Source organism: Peromyscus californicus, unplaced genomic scaffold (assembly GCF_007827085.1).
Source record: "Peromyscus californicus insignis strain IS unplaced genomic scaffold, ASM782708v3 Scaffold_10__1_contigs__length_136768540, whole genome shotgun sequence".
Taxonomy (NCBI): domain Eukaryota; kingdom Metazoa; phylum Chordata; class Mammalia; order Rodentia; family Cricetidae; genus Peromyscus; species Peromyscus californicus.
Genome location: NW_026294391.1, coordinates 96990883 through 97004482, shown reverse-complemented (window position 1 = coordinate 97004482; position 13600 = coordinate 96990883). Strand labels below are relative to the sequence as shown.

The window sequence follows — 13600 nt, the reverse complement described above, 5'->3', positions numbered from 1 at the left end:
AGCATGGCTCTGGAGGCTTGGACAACAAGTCCACAGGTTGTGCCACAGACCCTGGGTATCCATGTGGCCTAGGTGGCAACACGGGACACAGACTTTAACACAGACACTGGCTACAGTAGGACATGGACCCAGACATTGTCCTAGGCAGCTACATGGCCTGGATGTCACCAAGGCCCCGGGTAGCAGCACAGGCACTCAGATTGGCATGGCCCCAGAGGCAGCATGATCCAGGGTCACCAACACGGCCCCAGGTGACAGCCCAGACCCCAGACATATGCATGGCTTTCAATGGTAGCAGGAGCCATGGATATCAACACATAGACCCTGGCTGCAGTAAGGCCATGGACCCAGACATGACCCATCAAGCAGCCCAGGCACAGGAATCATCACTTCCCTGGGTGACAAGCAGGCCATCTACCTCAGCCGGCTCCTCACCACCTTTGGTTCTTCTATTCCACTTCTTTCCACAGCACATGAACCATTCTGTCTCTCTTTTTCTCCCATTTCTCCACCACACATTTGCTCATTATAATGGCACCCAACCTCCATCAACTGCTTTAGGCAGCCCAGGTCTTGAGGACCCAGGATGGCCTGTGAGTGGCTTCCACCTATCTGAGCTGTTTTCTAATGACAGAATGGTAGACATGTCCAGATGGAAGGGTAAGTGAGGAGGAACTGGGAGGAGTAGGTGGAAGGGGAAACCATAATCAGAATATAGTATGTGACAGAAAAATCTATTTTCATTAAAAGAAAAAAGAAAGGATTGTTGTGACCCCTCCCCAAATAAAAAGTAATCATCACCATCAATACTTTCTTTGCCCACCTTCTCCTTAGATTCCCCATTTGCAGGGTTACTACTGAATCCCGTGCTCAAAGGATCAAGTGAGCCTGAATCAAGAAGGCTTAAGTGATCCACTGTTTCACAATTCCCATGTGTAGGCAATAGTCATCTGTGCAAACAATACTCATGACTTAGAAATATCACCCCAAAAACAGAACTTGTCATTTTGTTTAAATGGCATTTCCTGAAGAGTGTACATCTGTATACTACAAAACCCCAGGAAGCATATGAAATTAAATAACTTGGAAATTCATGATTGTATTGTTAACATGAGTGCTGAATTTTAGTGAAGCTGGACATTGAGTACAGGTGTCACCAGATTTCCCTCTAGCTCCTGAACTAAGATTGCACTCTAAGGATAGTCGTCCCTATCGATAATGAGAAGGACCTTTTCAATACGAGGAGGTGTGCTCTGTACTACTACACGCCTCTGACTCTTCCTCTCTTCTGCTCTCCGATGGACGAACCATGTCTAAAATTAGAGGAAGGCAGGATTGGAGTTAGCATTGGCTTCCACCCCAGAGCCAAGAGATAAAAACCACTTTAAGACACATAACACTGACTTTCTATTCAGCTCATAAAAGCAAATACCAGCTGTCTGTCAAATTCTGTAATAGGCCATGATTTTGTCTTTTTCCAGCAGTATAGACACTTCAGTGGTTTCTTTTCTAATGGATGGAAACCTTAGATTACAACATGTTCCAGTTCCTTGATATTAATTCAATATATGGTAACTGGGTAAAGGAAAGTCTTCATTCTGACATTTTTCCATCAGCTGTAGAATACCCTCCTCCCTAGTGATCCATTCCTCTTGTTTGGACAGAGATTGTGGATCGCCAAGTGTTAGCACATTTTAAAGGCCTATGGACGGGAACAGCTTTCTGTTTGCAAAAGCAATCTTCAGTATGAAGTAATTAATCAACAGAAATAAGCATGGGAGATTTTTAGAAAGAAAATAGCATTCAAGGGTTCCAATGGGATTGTTGGTGCTTGAAATTTCAGGAGAGCGAACAAGTGGTGGGCAGAGAAGGCCTGGTCAATGGTTTGACATCACAGCCTCGAGTGTTTGTGAAGGTTGACAAATTTAACCTAATGACATACAGGACACCGAAACCTTTACCATCTCCAGGAGTTCAGCTGAAAGCATGACTTCCACCCATGGTAAATCTGAACAGTATATTCTTTCATGCTATAAAAAGTTCTCCAGGATCAGGACGAAGAATAATATCATTGTTTCACCTATATTTCCAGAATCCTGTCCAGCACAGAGGGCACACTAGGCCCTGCTGTGTCATCAGGACATCTAAAGCCCATCTTTCTTCAAAAGGCAAAGAGTAAGATGGTCCACAACAGTGTGGGGAAAGTGGTCATAAATCAGCTCTTCCTAAATATGGTCTAGCTATGGAAATACAGTCACAGTAACCTGTTAGATGTCACCATCCTCTCAGGCTCCTAGTGAAATGAGGGTCCATTGTATTGGGAAGTTCTCAAACTGTACATTTGTGCCTCCATGTCCTTTCTTTCCCTACCTATTATGTGGATGTATAGTCTAAAGAAGACCAACCAAAGGACCAGAAGCCCTACTACCATCCTGATGCCTCCATGAACTCAAATAAAGCCCCAGTGGCTGACTCATGTGGTCTCACTTTAAGTCAGAGTTCCCCGTTTGATTCCTAAAGCCTATCGTTTGCATTTGTAAGAGGAAAGAGGAAATCAGAAACGAGGCTATTGGAAAGTCACACTCAAGAGTGTGCAAACAGGAGACCATGGGTGTTTTCTCTTGTGTCTTGTGTCCACCTTCTCTCTGTAGCTGCAGTGCACCAGTCTCTAGAGCTGGAGTGTATCATCCTCTCTAGAGCTGCAGTGCATCATCCTCTCTAGAGCTGCAGTGCACCAGTCTCTAGAGCTGGAGTGTATCATCCTCTCTAGAGCTGCACTGCATCATCCTCTCTAGAGCTGCAGTGCACCAGTCTCTAGAGCTGCAGTGCATCATCCTCTCTAGAACTGCAGTGCACCAGTCTCTAGAGCTGGAGTATATCATCCTCTCTAGAGCTGCACTGCATCATCCTCTCTAGAGCTGCAGTGCACCAGTCTCTAGAGCTACAGTGCATCAGCCTCTCTAGAGATGCAGTGCATCATCAACTCTAGAGTTGTAGTGCTTCAGTCTCTAGAGCTGCAGTGAATCAGTCTCTCTAGAGATGCAGTGTGTCAGCCTCTCTAGAGATGCAGTGCATCAGCCTCTCTTGCAAAGAATAATGAGGCTACAATCGACAACCCAAGAGAAGCCAGGTAAAGAGGAGGTCCCATAGAGGGACATTCATGGATCACCCCAGGAAGGGAAAACAGATACGATCTCCTTTGTAAACTGGGTAGGGGATAGAATGGAGGGGTTGGGAGATAGGAGTATGAGGGATCTGGATGGCCAAGTTGGAGTAGGAATGGAAAGGGAGAGCCATGAAAGAGATATCTTGAGAGAGTCATTATGGGTTTAGGGAGAAACCTGGTGCTAGGGAAATCCTCAAGAACCCAATGCCTTGTTCGGCCTTGATGCAGTAGGTCCTGCCCCAACTGAATGTACCAGGTTTGTTGACTCACAATGGAAGCCTTACCCGCTGTGGTAAGGAGTGGATGTGGGAGTTCAGGGAGGAGGTGGGGATGAGAGCAGGAGATGGGGAAGGAGGGGAACTGTGGTTGGTATGTAAAATGAAAAAAAATCTTAAATAAAAAAAAGTGCCTAGGACAAGGCTTCCCAAGACATGAGGAAGGCTGTAGATTGACTGTTCAATGTCTTTGCTTGGATTTACTGACCTTCACTTTGACTTCAGGAATAGTCAAAGCTTGTGCAAGTTCTTTCCTGTGGAAAGAAAACCACAAATGTTTAGCATGCCGTGTTTTACATGAACTGCAAAGTCATAAATGATTTCTATGCTTTTTTAATATTGCTATCTTCCCTCCAACCCCCCCTTTAACTTTCATTCTCAGAACTAGTCTTGCTTTTGCAATGGTTTCACCTGTTATAAAAATTTCTAAAAAAGATTTTAATTTTAACACTCTATGAAAACTTAAAAATAAATGCCAAAGTGTATGCCGAGCAAATTGTACTAAATTAAAAAACAGCAGCAGGGGAAGGGAAAGGGAAAGGGAAAGGAGTTGATGGATAGGTACACAGTCCCTGAAAAGATGACGAGACTACTGGTCAGGAGGTCACCCAACAAAGTGTAAATCCTTAACACTGGTGAAGTTTACACTAGTGAGTATTTTGCCACACTATACTCATGTCTCCATATTTTACAGAAATTAAAATATGACTCGAAATGAGTGGTGTTGACTATGTACACTTGTTTGGGGCCAACACTACACGCTAATACTGACTTTTACCCCTACACAAGGCACCCTCCTGTACCCACCACCTAGGGAGAAGACAGCAGTGTCTTAGGGAGGGATGACAGGAAACCAGGGCCTGGAACAACAAAAGGACATCTCAACCTGTGACAACAGGGAGGTTGGGGATAGCTCCTGGTGCAAGACACATACCTGGCAAGCGCATCTGGGTACTGGGTTTCTTTGAACAATTTTTCCATTTCCTCGACCTGCCCCAGTGTGAACTTCAATGTGGTTCGTCGTCGCCTTCGTGATGAACGGCGCCTGGGAATCCGAATCACAGCCTCGGCTGAGGGCCTTGGCTCCTCCTGGTGAGGCTCCGAGGAAGAGGAGTTCGGGTCCCTACGGCTCTCCTCAGAGTTGTTTTGGCTCTCACGGACCTGGCGGACCCCGTTATTTAGTTCCATTACGCAGCCTGCGTCACCTCCACTAGGGTTGCCACCCACCATGGCCAAGGCAGCCTCTAAGGTGGAGACCTCAGCTATCTCCTCACCATTCTCATTCCTCACAACGTATATATATTGCCAATGGACCTTGCGGGCCATGACTAGTAGTGGGCCGAAACCACAGAGAGAAGTGGGACCCCAGGAATGACGACACTCAAGGCCTATTGTTCGGTCATGTCTACTACTGATGAGGCATCAAGAGAGGCCTGAGGAAAGGGTGACGTCAACGTGTCCTTCTGCGCATGTTCCACACTTCTCCACATTCCTCAAGGTTTGCGTCCACATGCTCCTCTCCAGATGGGCGCTATAAGCTTTTCCCTCCCTGACTGACTGCTCTGGGCTTTATGACCTCTTGCTGAGGTAGGCGGTATTTGCTTTGGTGCACAAGTGGTGGGTGTGGCCCAATAGATGAGGAACGAGGGAGCCACTGTGAAGAGGCTTGTGAAAGGTCGTGTGAAGTTAAACCTTGCTTCCAGGGCATGCATGTAGAAGGAGTTTTAGCTTGCTTCTGCATGCATGTGCGTGCTGCCTGTTCCTCCTAGGTTATAGAGATGACACTGGAGGATGAATTGTGTAGCATTGCAAGATAATTGGGGAATAGAGTATGGGAGAAAGATGGGAACACACACTGACCACAGGACCCTTGCGAGAACATGTAGAAAATTTCTGTGAACCTCACCCTCCACCTACCACTGCTGCTCAGAGAATGGGCTTAGAACTAAGTGGACATGATCAGATTAGTGGCTGATAGTTCAAGAGTGCCTGTTAGTACATTGAGTCCTAGAACACACTCTTGTCTTCCCTAAGTTGCTTTTTCATCGTATTTTATCACAGCATAAGAGAGCAACTGAGGGGTGGAGTGACTTTGGGTGGGTGGGAGGAGTGACTGATGAGGACTTATTAATGGGGGAAGTGATTGATGGGGGTGAGTGACTGTTGAGGAATGGCTGATGGGGGGAGTGGCTGATGGAGAGTGCTGAGACAGTTTTCAGTTGAGATTTTTTAAAATTTCCTTTAAGTTCCTAATTGTGTATGTGAGTGCAATAGTCACGTGTGTGGGTCAGAAGATAACTTGGAGGAGTTGTTTCTCTCCTTCCACTGCATCCAGGAAGTGAACCCAGGCTGACAGACATTAGCAGCAAGCACCTTTACCATCCGAGTCATCTTGCTGGCCCTGACAGTACCTACTTAGGCAGGTTGTTTGTTAATGGGCATTTCCTAGTGTTATATATGTTCTTGTTCCCATATACTTAGGGCTTGAAAGGCATAGCTGTTTGAAGATTCAGAAATAGTAGTGTTTGGTTTAGGTCTTCTAGACACATACAACCACAAGAGCTAGTCAGCATAGCTGATGTTAAACTTAGTAAACAATTAGATTTCAGATTTTGGTGTAGTCATGTTTTTTTTTTTTTTAATGTTGTTGTTCGTTTTGTTGAGACAGGGTCTCGTATAGCTCAGACTGGCTTTGAATTCAGTATGTAGTAGAGCCAGACCCTGAGTTCCTGATTCCCCTCCCTTTGCCCCCTGGGTTTTGTGATTACAGATTTGCACCATCATGCCTGGGTTCAATTTTTAAATCCAATTTAAGAAAAATGCATTGTCAGTATTATTTTGTGTGGGTATGGATGCATGTATACTCTGGCACCACGTGACAATCATAGAATAACTTTGTGTACTGGGTTCTTTCTTTACGTCTATGTGTGTCCCTCTGTCACACTCAGGCTATCAGGCTTGAGTCTTTACCAGCTGAGTTATCCCACTGGTTCCAGGTTTTTGTTTGTTTGTTTCTCAGGAAAGGTTTTTTTTTTTTCTCTGTAACCCTGGCTGTCCTGGAAGTCACTCCAGACCAGGCTGTCCTTGAACTCACAGAGATCTGGTTGCCTCTACCTCTTAAGCGATTAGATTAAAGGCAGGCACCACCGCTGCCAAACTCCTAGGTTTTGTTTTTGTTTTTAAATGACACATTTATTTTTATTTTATGTGCATCGGTGTTTTGCCTGCATGTCTGTCTGTGTGAATGTAGATCACTTTGAGCTAGGTTACTGACAATTGTGAGCTACCATATGGGTGCTGGGAATTGAACCTGGGTCCTCTGGAAGAGCAGCCAGTGCTCTTAACACTGAGTCATCTATCCAGTCCATAGCTTTTTTTTAATACAAAGAAATAAAATTTTTTTTTTAAAGGACTGGGGCTGTAGCTTGTGAGCAGTCGTCTGGCACATAGGAAGTTCCCTAGGTTCTGTTCTCAGTCCTGTCAGAAATTGTTAAATCATTTCCAAGTCCCAGGTTTTCTCTCCAAGAAGCACAAGGAGGACAAGAGCATTTCAGTAAACTGGTGCATAAGACATGTCCTCGGCTTTAGAGAACGTCGGTGCAACCCTGAGTTTATGAGCTCTTCCCCTCAGACTCCAAGAACAGAAGTTTATCTGCACTGTGGTAGAGTCAGTGTTTGTACATGGAGGGCTAAAGGCCCTGTGTCAGGCTCTGTAGTCCTCAATCATAGATGAGGGAGGGAGGGAGGGGTTAGTCGGGAGAGCCAGACAGCTGAGGCTCTATGTGATGCACTGTGGGAGTGATGCTCACTGTCACTTGGAGGTGAACTTTCTCATAGTTGTAGGAGAGAAAGACGGTCCAAGTGTGTGATCCTCCATATGCTGTCGTTCCAGGTTGACACTGTGAGTTTTGTTGTTGTTGTTTTCTTTTTAAAGTTAGCTGCCAGGTGGTGGTGGCAGCAGTGGCACACACCTTGAATCCCCCCACTTGGGAGGCAGAGGCAGGTAGATCTCTATGAGTTCAAGGCCAGCCTGGTCAATGTAGAGAGCTCCAGAATGCATAGAGAGACATTGTCTCAAAAAAATTAACTGGCAAATTTGGGGTTATTTTTTATTTTTATTTTTTTAAATTTATGATGCCTACTTTCAAGATAAAACCTAATGATTTTCTGAATTTTGTTGGTATCTGTTGCAGTGGCTCTCCTTTTATCTTTAATTTTATTAATCTGAGTCTCTAATATTCTTATCTTTGTCTTTAGATCAGTCTGCCGAATCATACATTTCAAAGAACCAACTTCTAGTTACATTGATTCTTTATTGTTATTTTTGTTTCCATTTCAATAATTCCTGCATGGATCTTGATTTCTTTTCATCTCCTGATTTGGGGTTTGGCTTATCCTTCATTTTTGAGGGCTCTCATATGTATCATTTATTTGCACTCTCTCTGGCTTTTCTGTTGTTGTGTTTTGGGACAGGGTTTCTCTGTGTAACAGCCCTGGCTGTCTGGGAAGTCACTTTGTAGACCAGGCTGACCTCCAACTCACAGAGATCCCTCTGCCTCTGCCTCCTGGGTGTTGGGATTAAAAGGGTGTGCCACCACCTCCGGTAGTTTCATTCCATTTTGATCAGGTAAACCACAAGGAATTGTTTTCCTGTATTTGTTAAGACTTGCTTTGTCTCAGAAAATGGGATCTATTTTGAAGAAAGTTCCATGGGAATAATATGTATTCTGCAGAGTTTGGATGGAGTAGTCTGTAGATGTCTGTTAAGTCCATTTGATCTATAATATCATTTAATTTGCATATTTCTGTTTATTTTTTGTTAGGGAGACATATCAGTTGGTGAGATTTAGGTATTAACGTCACCCACTAGTATTGGGCTAGACTTAATCTGGCTTGAATCTAATATTATTTGTTAGGAAATCAGGTGCACTTGCTTGAGGCATACTTTTAGAATCATAAAGTCCTCTTACATTCCCTTAGTCAGTATGAAGTGACTCTCTTTATATTTTCTCACTAGTTTTGGTTGGAAGTCTGTTTCATTAGCTATTGGAACACTGGCACCTGCTTGTTTCCTAGGCCTATTTACTTGGATCATTTTCCATTCTTTTCTCCTAGGGTGACATCTGCCTTTGTAGTGACATCTGTTTCTTGGAGGCATCAAGTAGATGTTTCCTGTCATTTGATGCAATCTACTACTAGTCTGTGCCCTTTTTTCCAAAGATTTATTTTTATTTTCAATTGTGTGTGCCCATGCCTGTATGTAGGTCTGTGCGTGTGATTGCAGGTTTTCAAAGACCCAGTGGTGTGGGAGCCCCTGAAATTTGGTTGTGGAATTGAGACCATTAATACTCAGTTATTGTTGAAAAGTGGGTGTTAATTCCTGCCATTTGTTGATTTTGTAGGTTTTTTTTTCTTTTCCCCTCTTGCTTAACTACTATCCTACTGTGTTTATTCTTTGCTGTGGATTTGTGGAGGAATTTGTTTTTCTTTTCAGTCCAAAAGATTCCTGTAAGTATTTTCTATGGAGCTAGCTTAGTGCTCATGCATTCCTTTAGTCTGTTTTTTTTTTATCATGCAAAGTGTGTATTTTCCCCTCAGTTACAATAGACTGTTTTGCTAGCTATAGTCATCTGAGTTGGCAGTTGAGTCAGAATTGAAATGCATCTGCCCGGGTCTCCTGGCTGAAAAGTTGCAGCCGAATAATCTGCTGCCATACTGCCATTCTGCCCTATGGGACATGGTGTGTCTGGCTGCTGCTGAGATGCTGTCTTTGTTCTGTGTCTTTACTGTTCTAATTGTGAGGAGGGCCAATTCTTTCCTGGTCTGTCTCTTGGTGTTCTAAGCACTTCACATCTGGATTGAACTCTCTGTTTCCAGCACTGAGAAGTTAGTTTTCTGTTATGAGTTTTTTTTAAAACATATTTTGTACCTTTAGTACTTGATTCTTCTCCTTCTTCTATGCTGTCGTCATGGATCTCTCAGGGGGTTGTGTGTCTTGGAGTCCCACTGATGCCTTCTTTGTCTTGTTTCGATTGTTCCAGCAACTTAACTGTATTGAATTTCTCAACGATGTTTACATTTTCCCAGAACGCATTTTGTGATTAACTTTATTCTGTAGGTCTCTTCCTTCTTGTTATTTGCTTCTGATTCTTAACTATTTATTGCTGATTTAAGTACGTATTTTCTCTGCCGTTTTAGAATTGAAGTGCCATGATATAACACACTTTTTATTAGTAGTGAGCTGGTTCGTTCATGTAGATTTCCTGCCCTCCCCTCCAGCACCAGGAATCACACCCAGGCCCTTGTGTGTGCTAGGCACAGGCTCTCCCACTGGACCCAGCCTCAGCCTATGGATTCTGAACCCTAGTGAGGTACTGTGGGTCTTGTGTGGATAATGTAGCCTGGGAGGGATTCTGATTATTTTCTTTACTTTTCTCTTCTGTATAGTGCTTAGAATTGGACCCAGTAGCTCAAGTATGTAACATATAGTTTATAACTGAGCTATATTCCCACTCTAGCCTAGGAAATCTGAGCCTTTGCGTTTCTATGCAGGAATTGTTTGGGGAGTGTGGTGATAATGGCTGAATCCTTGAGCTCCAGGAATGACTATGAAGAGAAAGAAAAATGGTTCTTTTAAAAGCAATTTTATTTTTATTTATGTGTCAATGTGTGTCTTTATGAGTGTGTGCCATGTGTGTGCAGGTACCTGCAGAGACCAGAGAGCATGGATTCTGTGGAGCATAGGCGGTTGTGTGCTGGCAGTTGGACTTGCAGCCTTTGGAAGAGCAGCATGCACTCTTAACTGCTCAGCCATCTCTCCAGTTTTTACTTTTTTATTTATTTTGTTTTGTTTTGTTTTTTTGAGACCTGGCTTCTCTGTGCAGTCCTGTAGAACTAACTATAGACCAGGCTGGCCATGAACTCACAGATTTCCACCTGCATTTGCCTCCCAAGTGATGGCATTAAAGGTGTGTACCACCACCTCTGGCCAGTCGTGATTTTTTTTATTTTTATTTTTATTTTGCAATACAATTCAATTCTACATATCAGCCACGAATTCCCTTGTTCTCCCCCCTCTGGCCCCCCTTACTTTCCTCCCAGACCACGCCCCATTTCCACCTCCTCCAGGGCAAAGCCTCCCCCTAGGACTGAGATCAACCTGGTAGACTCAGTCCAGGTAGGTCCAGTCCCCTCCTCCCAGGCCGAGCCAAGCGATCCTGCATAGGCCCCAGGTTTCAAACAGCCAACTTATGTAATGAGCACAGGACCCGGTCCCACTGCCTCGATGCCTCCCCAACAGATCAAGTCAATCAACTGTCTCACCCATTCAGAAAGCGTGATCCAGTTGGGGACCCCTCAGCCATTTGTTCACAGTTCTTGTGTTTCCATTCGTTGGCTATTTGTCCCTGTGCTTTATCCAACCTTGGTCTCAACAATTCTCGCTCATATAAACCCTCCTCATTCTTGCTAATTGGACTCCCAGAGATCCACCCTGTGCCTAGCCATGGACCTCTGCACCCAGATCCCTCAGTAAGTGGATGAGGTTTCTAGCGCGACAATTAGGGTGTTTGGCCATCCCATCACCAGAGTAGGTCAGTTTGGGCTGTATCTCGACCATTGCCAGCAGTCTGTTGTGAGGGTGTCTTTTTGGATTTCTGTGGGCCTCTCTAGCACTTTGCTTCTTCCTATTCTCATGTGGTCTTCATTTACCATGGTCTCCTATTCCTTGTTCTCCCTCTCTGTTGGTGATCCAGCTGGGATCTCCCGCTCCCCCAAGCTCTCTTTCCCTCGACCCTCGCCCTTCACTAGCCCCACTCATGTCCAGGCTGTTCATGTAGATCTGATTCCATTTCTCTGTCATTGGGCGATCCCAGTGTCTTTCTTGGGGTCCTGTTTTCCGGGTAGCCTCCCTGGTGATGTGAGTAGCAGTCCAGTCATCCTTGTTCTACATCTAGTATCCTACTGAGTGAGTACATATCATGTTTGTCTTTCTGAGTCTGGGTTACCTCACTCAGGATGATTTTTTCTAGATCCATCCATTTGTCTGCAAACCTCATGATGTCATTGTTTTTCTCTGCTGAGTAGTATTCCGTTGTGTATATGTACCACATTTTGTTTATCCATTCTTCAGTTGAAGGGCATCTAGGTTGCTTCCATGTTCTGGCTATTACAAACAATGCTGATATGAACATAGCTGAACAAGTGCTCTTGTGCTGTGGTTGAGCATTCCTTGGGTATATGCCCAAGAGTGATATAGCTGGATCTTGGGGGAGATGGATTCCCAATTTTCTAAGAAAGTGCCATATTGATTTCCAAAGTGGTTGTACAAGCTTGCATTCCCACCAGCAGTGGAGGAGAGTTCCCCTAGCTCCACATCCTCTTCAGTGTTTTTGATCTTAGACATTCTGATAGGCATAAGGTGGTATCTCAGAGTTGTTTTGATTTGCATTTCTCTGATGATTAGGGATGTTGAGCAATTCCTTAAATGTTTTTCAGCCATTTGAGTTTCCTCTGTTGAGAATTCTCTGTTTAGTTCTATAGCCCATTTCTTAATTGGACTGTTGGGCATTTTGATGTCTAAATTCTTGAGTTCCTTATATATTATGGATAACAGTCTCTGTCAGATGTGGGGTTGGTGAAGATCTTTTCTCATTCTGTAGGCTGTCGCTTTGCCTTGTTGTCAGTATCCTTTGCTCTATCAAAGCTTCTCAGTTTCAAGAGGTCCCATTGATAGATTGTTTCCCTCAGTGTCTGTGCTACTGGTGTTATATTTAGGAAGTGATCTCCTATGCCATTGTGTTCAAGACTACTTCCTACTTTCTCTTCTAGCAGGTTCAGAGTAGCTGGATTTATGTTGAGGTCCTTGATTCCCTTGGACTTAAGTTTTGTGCACGGTATAGATATGGATCTATTTGCAGCCTTCTACATGTTGATATCCAGTTATGCCAGCACCATTTGTTGAAGATGCTTTCTTTTTTCCATTGTGCACTTTTGGCTTCTTTGTCAAAAATTATATGTTCATAGGTGTGCAGATTAATATCAGGGTCTTAAATGCAATTCCATTGGTCCACATGTCGGTTTTTATGCCAGTACCAAGCTGTTTTTATTAGTGTAGTGCTATAGTAGAGCTTGAAGTCAGGGATCATGATGCCTCCAGAGGTTGTGTTATTGAACAGAATTCTTTTGGCTATCCTGGGTTTTTTGTTTTTCCATATAAAGTTGAGCATTATTCTTTCCAGGTCTGTGAAGAATTGTGTTGGTATTTTGATGGGGATTGCATTGAATCTGTAGATTGCTTTTGGTAAGATTGTCATTTTTACTATGTTAGTCCTGCCTATCCATGAGCATGGCAGATTTTTCCATTTTCTGAGATCCTCTGAGATCTTCTTCAATTTCATTTTTCAGGGACTTAAAGTTCTTGTCATAGGTCCTTCATTTGCTTGGTTAGTGTTACCCCAAGGTATTTTATGTCATTTGTGGCTATTGTAAAGGGTGATGTGTCTCTGATTTCCTTCTCAGCTTCTTTGTCCATTGTATATAGGAGGGATACTGATTTTTTTGAGTTGATCTTGTATCCTGCTATGTCGCTGAAGGTGTTATAAACTGTATCACTTCCTTGGTTGAATCTTTGGGGTCGCACAAGTATACTATTATGTCATCTTCAAATAGGGAAAGCTTGACTTCTTCCTTTCCAATTCGTATCCCCTTAATCTCTGCAGAGACCAGAGAGCATGGATTCTGTGGAGCATAGGCGGTTGTGTGCTGGCAGTTGGACTTGCAGCCTTTGGAAGAGCAGGATGCACTCTTAACTGCTCAGCCATCTCTCCAGTTTTTACTTTTTTATTTGTTTTGTTTTGTTTTGGTTTTTGAGACGTGGCTTCTCTGTGCAGTCCTGTAGAACTCACTATAGACCAGGCTGGCCATGAACTCACAGATTTCCACCTGCATTGCCTCCCAAGTGATGGGATTAAAGGTGTGCATCACCACCTCCGGCCAGTCATGATTTTTTTTTTTTATTTTGCAATACAATTCAATTCTACATATCAGCCACGGATTCCCTTGTTCTCCCCCCTCACCTTCCCCACATCCCACCCCCTATTCCCACCTGCTCCAGGGTAAAGCCTTCCCCGTGGACTGAGATCAATCTGGTAGACTCAGT

The 13600-nt window shown here is 43.8% G+C and overlaps 1 protein-coding gene across 1 annotated transcript; it reads right to left on the bottom strand.

The window, feature by feature from the left end:
• Positions 1–1079: 1079 nt before the first annotated feature.
• Positions 1080–5592, bottom strand: LOC128115660 (homeobox protein Rhox13-like). Its single transcript, XM_052746610.1, has 3 exons — positions 4376–5592; positions 3650–3695; positions 1080–1313 (listed from the first exon to the last, which is right to left on the bottom strand). Exons 1-3 carry the CDS (start codon positions 4765–4767, stop codon positions 1194–1196), a joined length of 558 nt encoding a protein of 185 aa, XP_052602570.1. The 5' UTR covers positions 4768–5592; the 3' UTR covers positions 1080–1193.
• Between the last annotated feature and the right edge of the window lie 8008 nt (positions 5593–13600).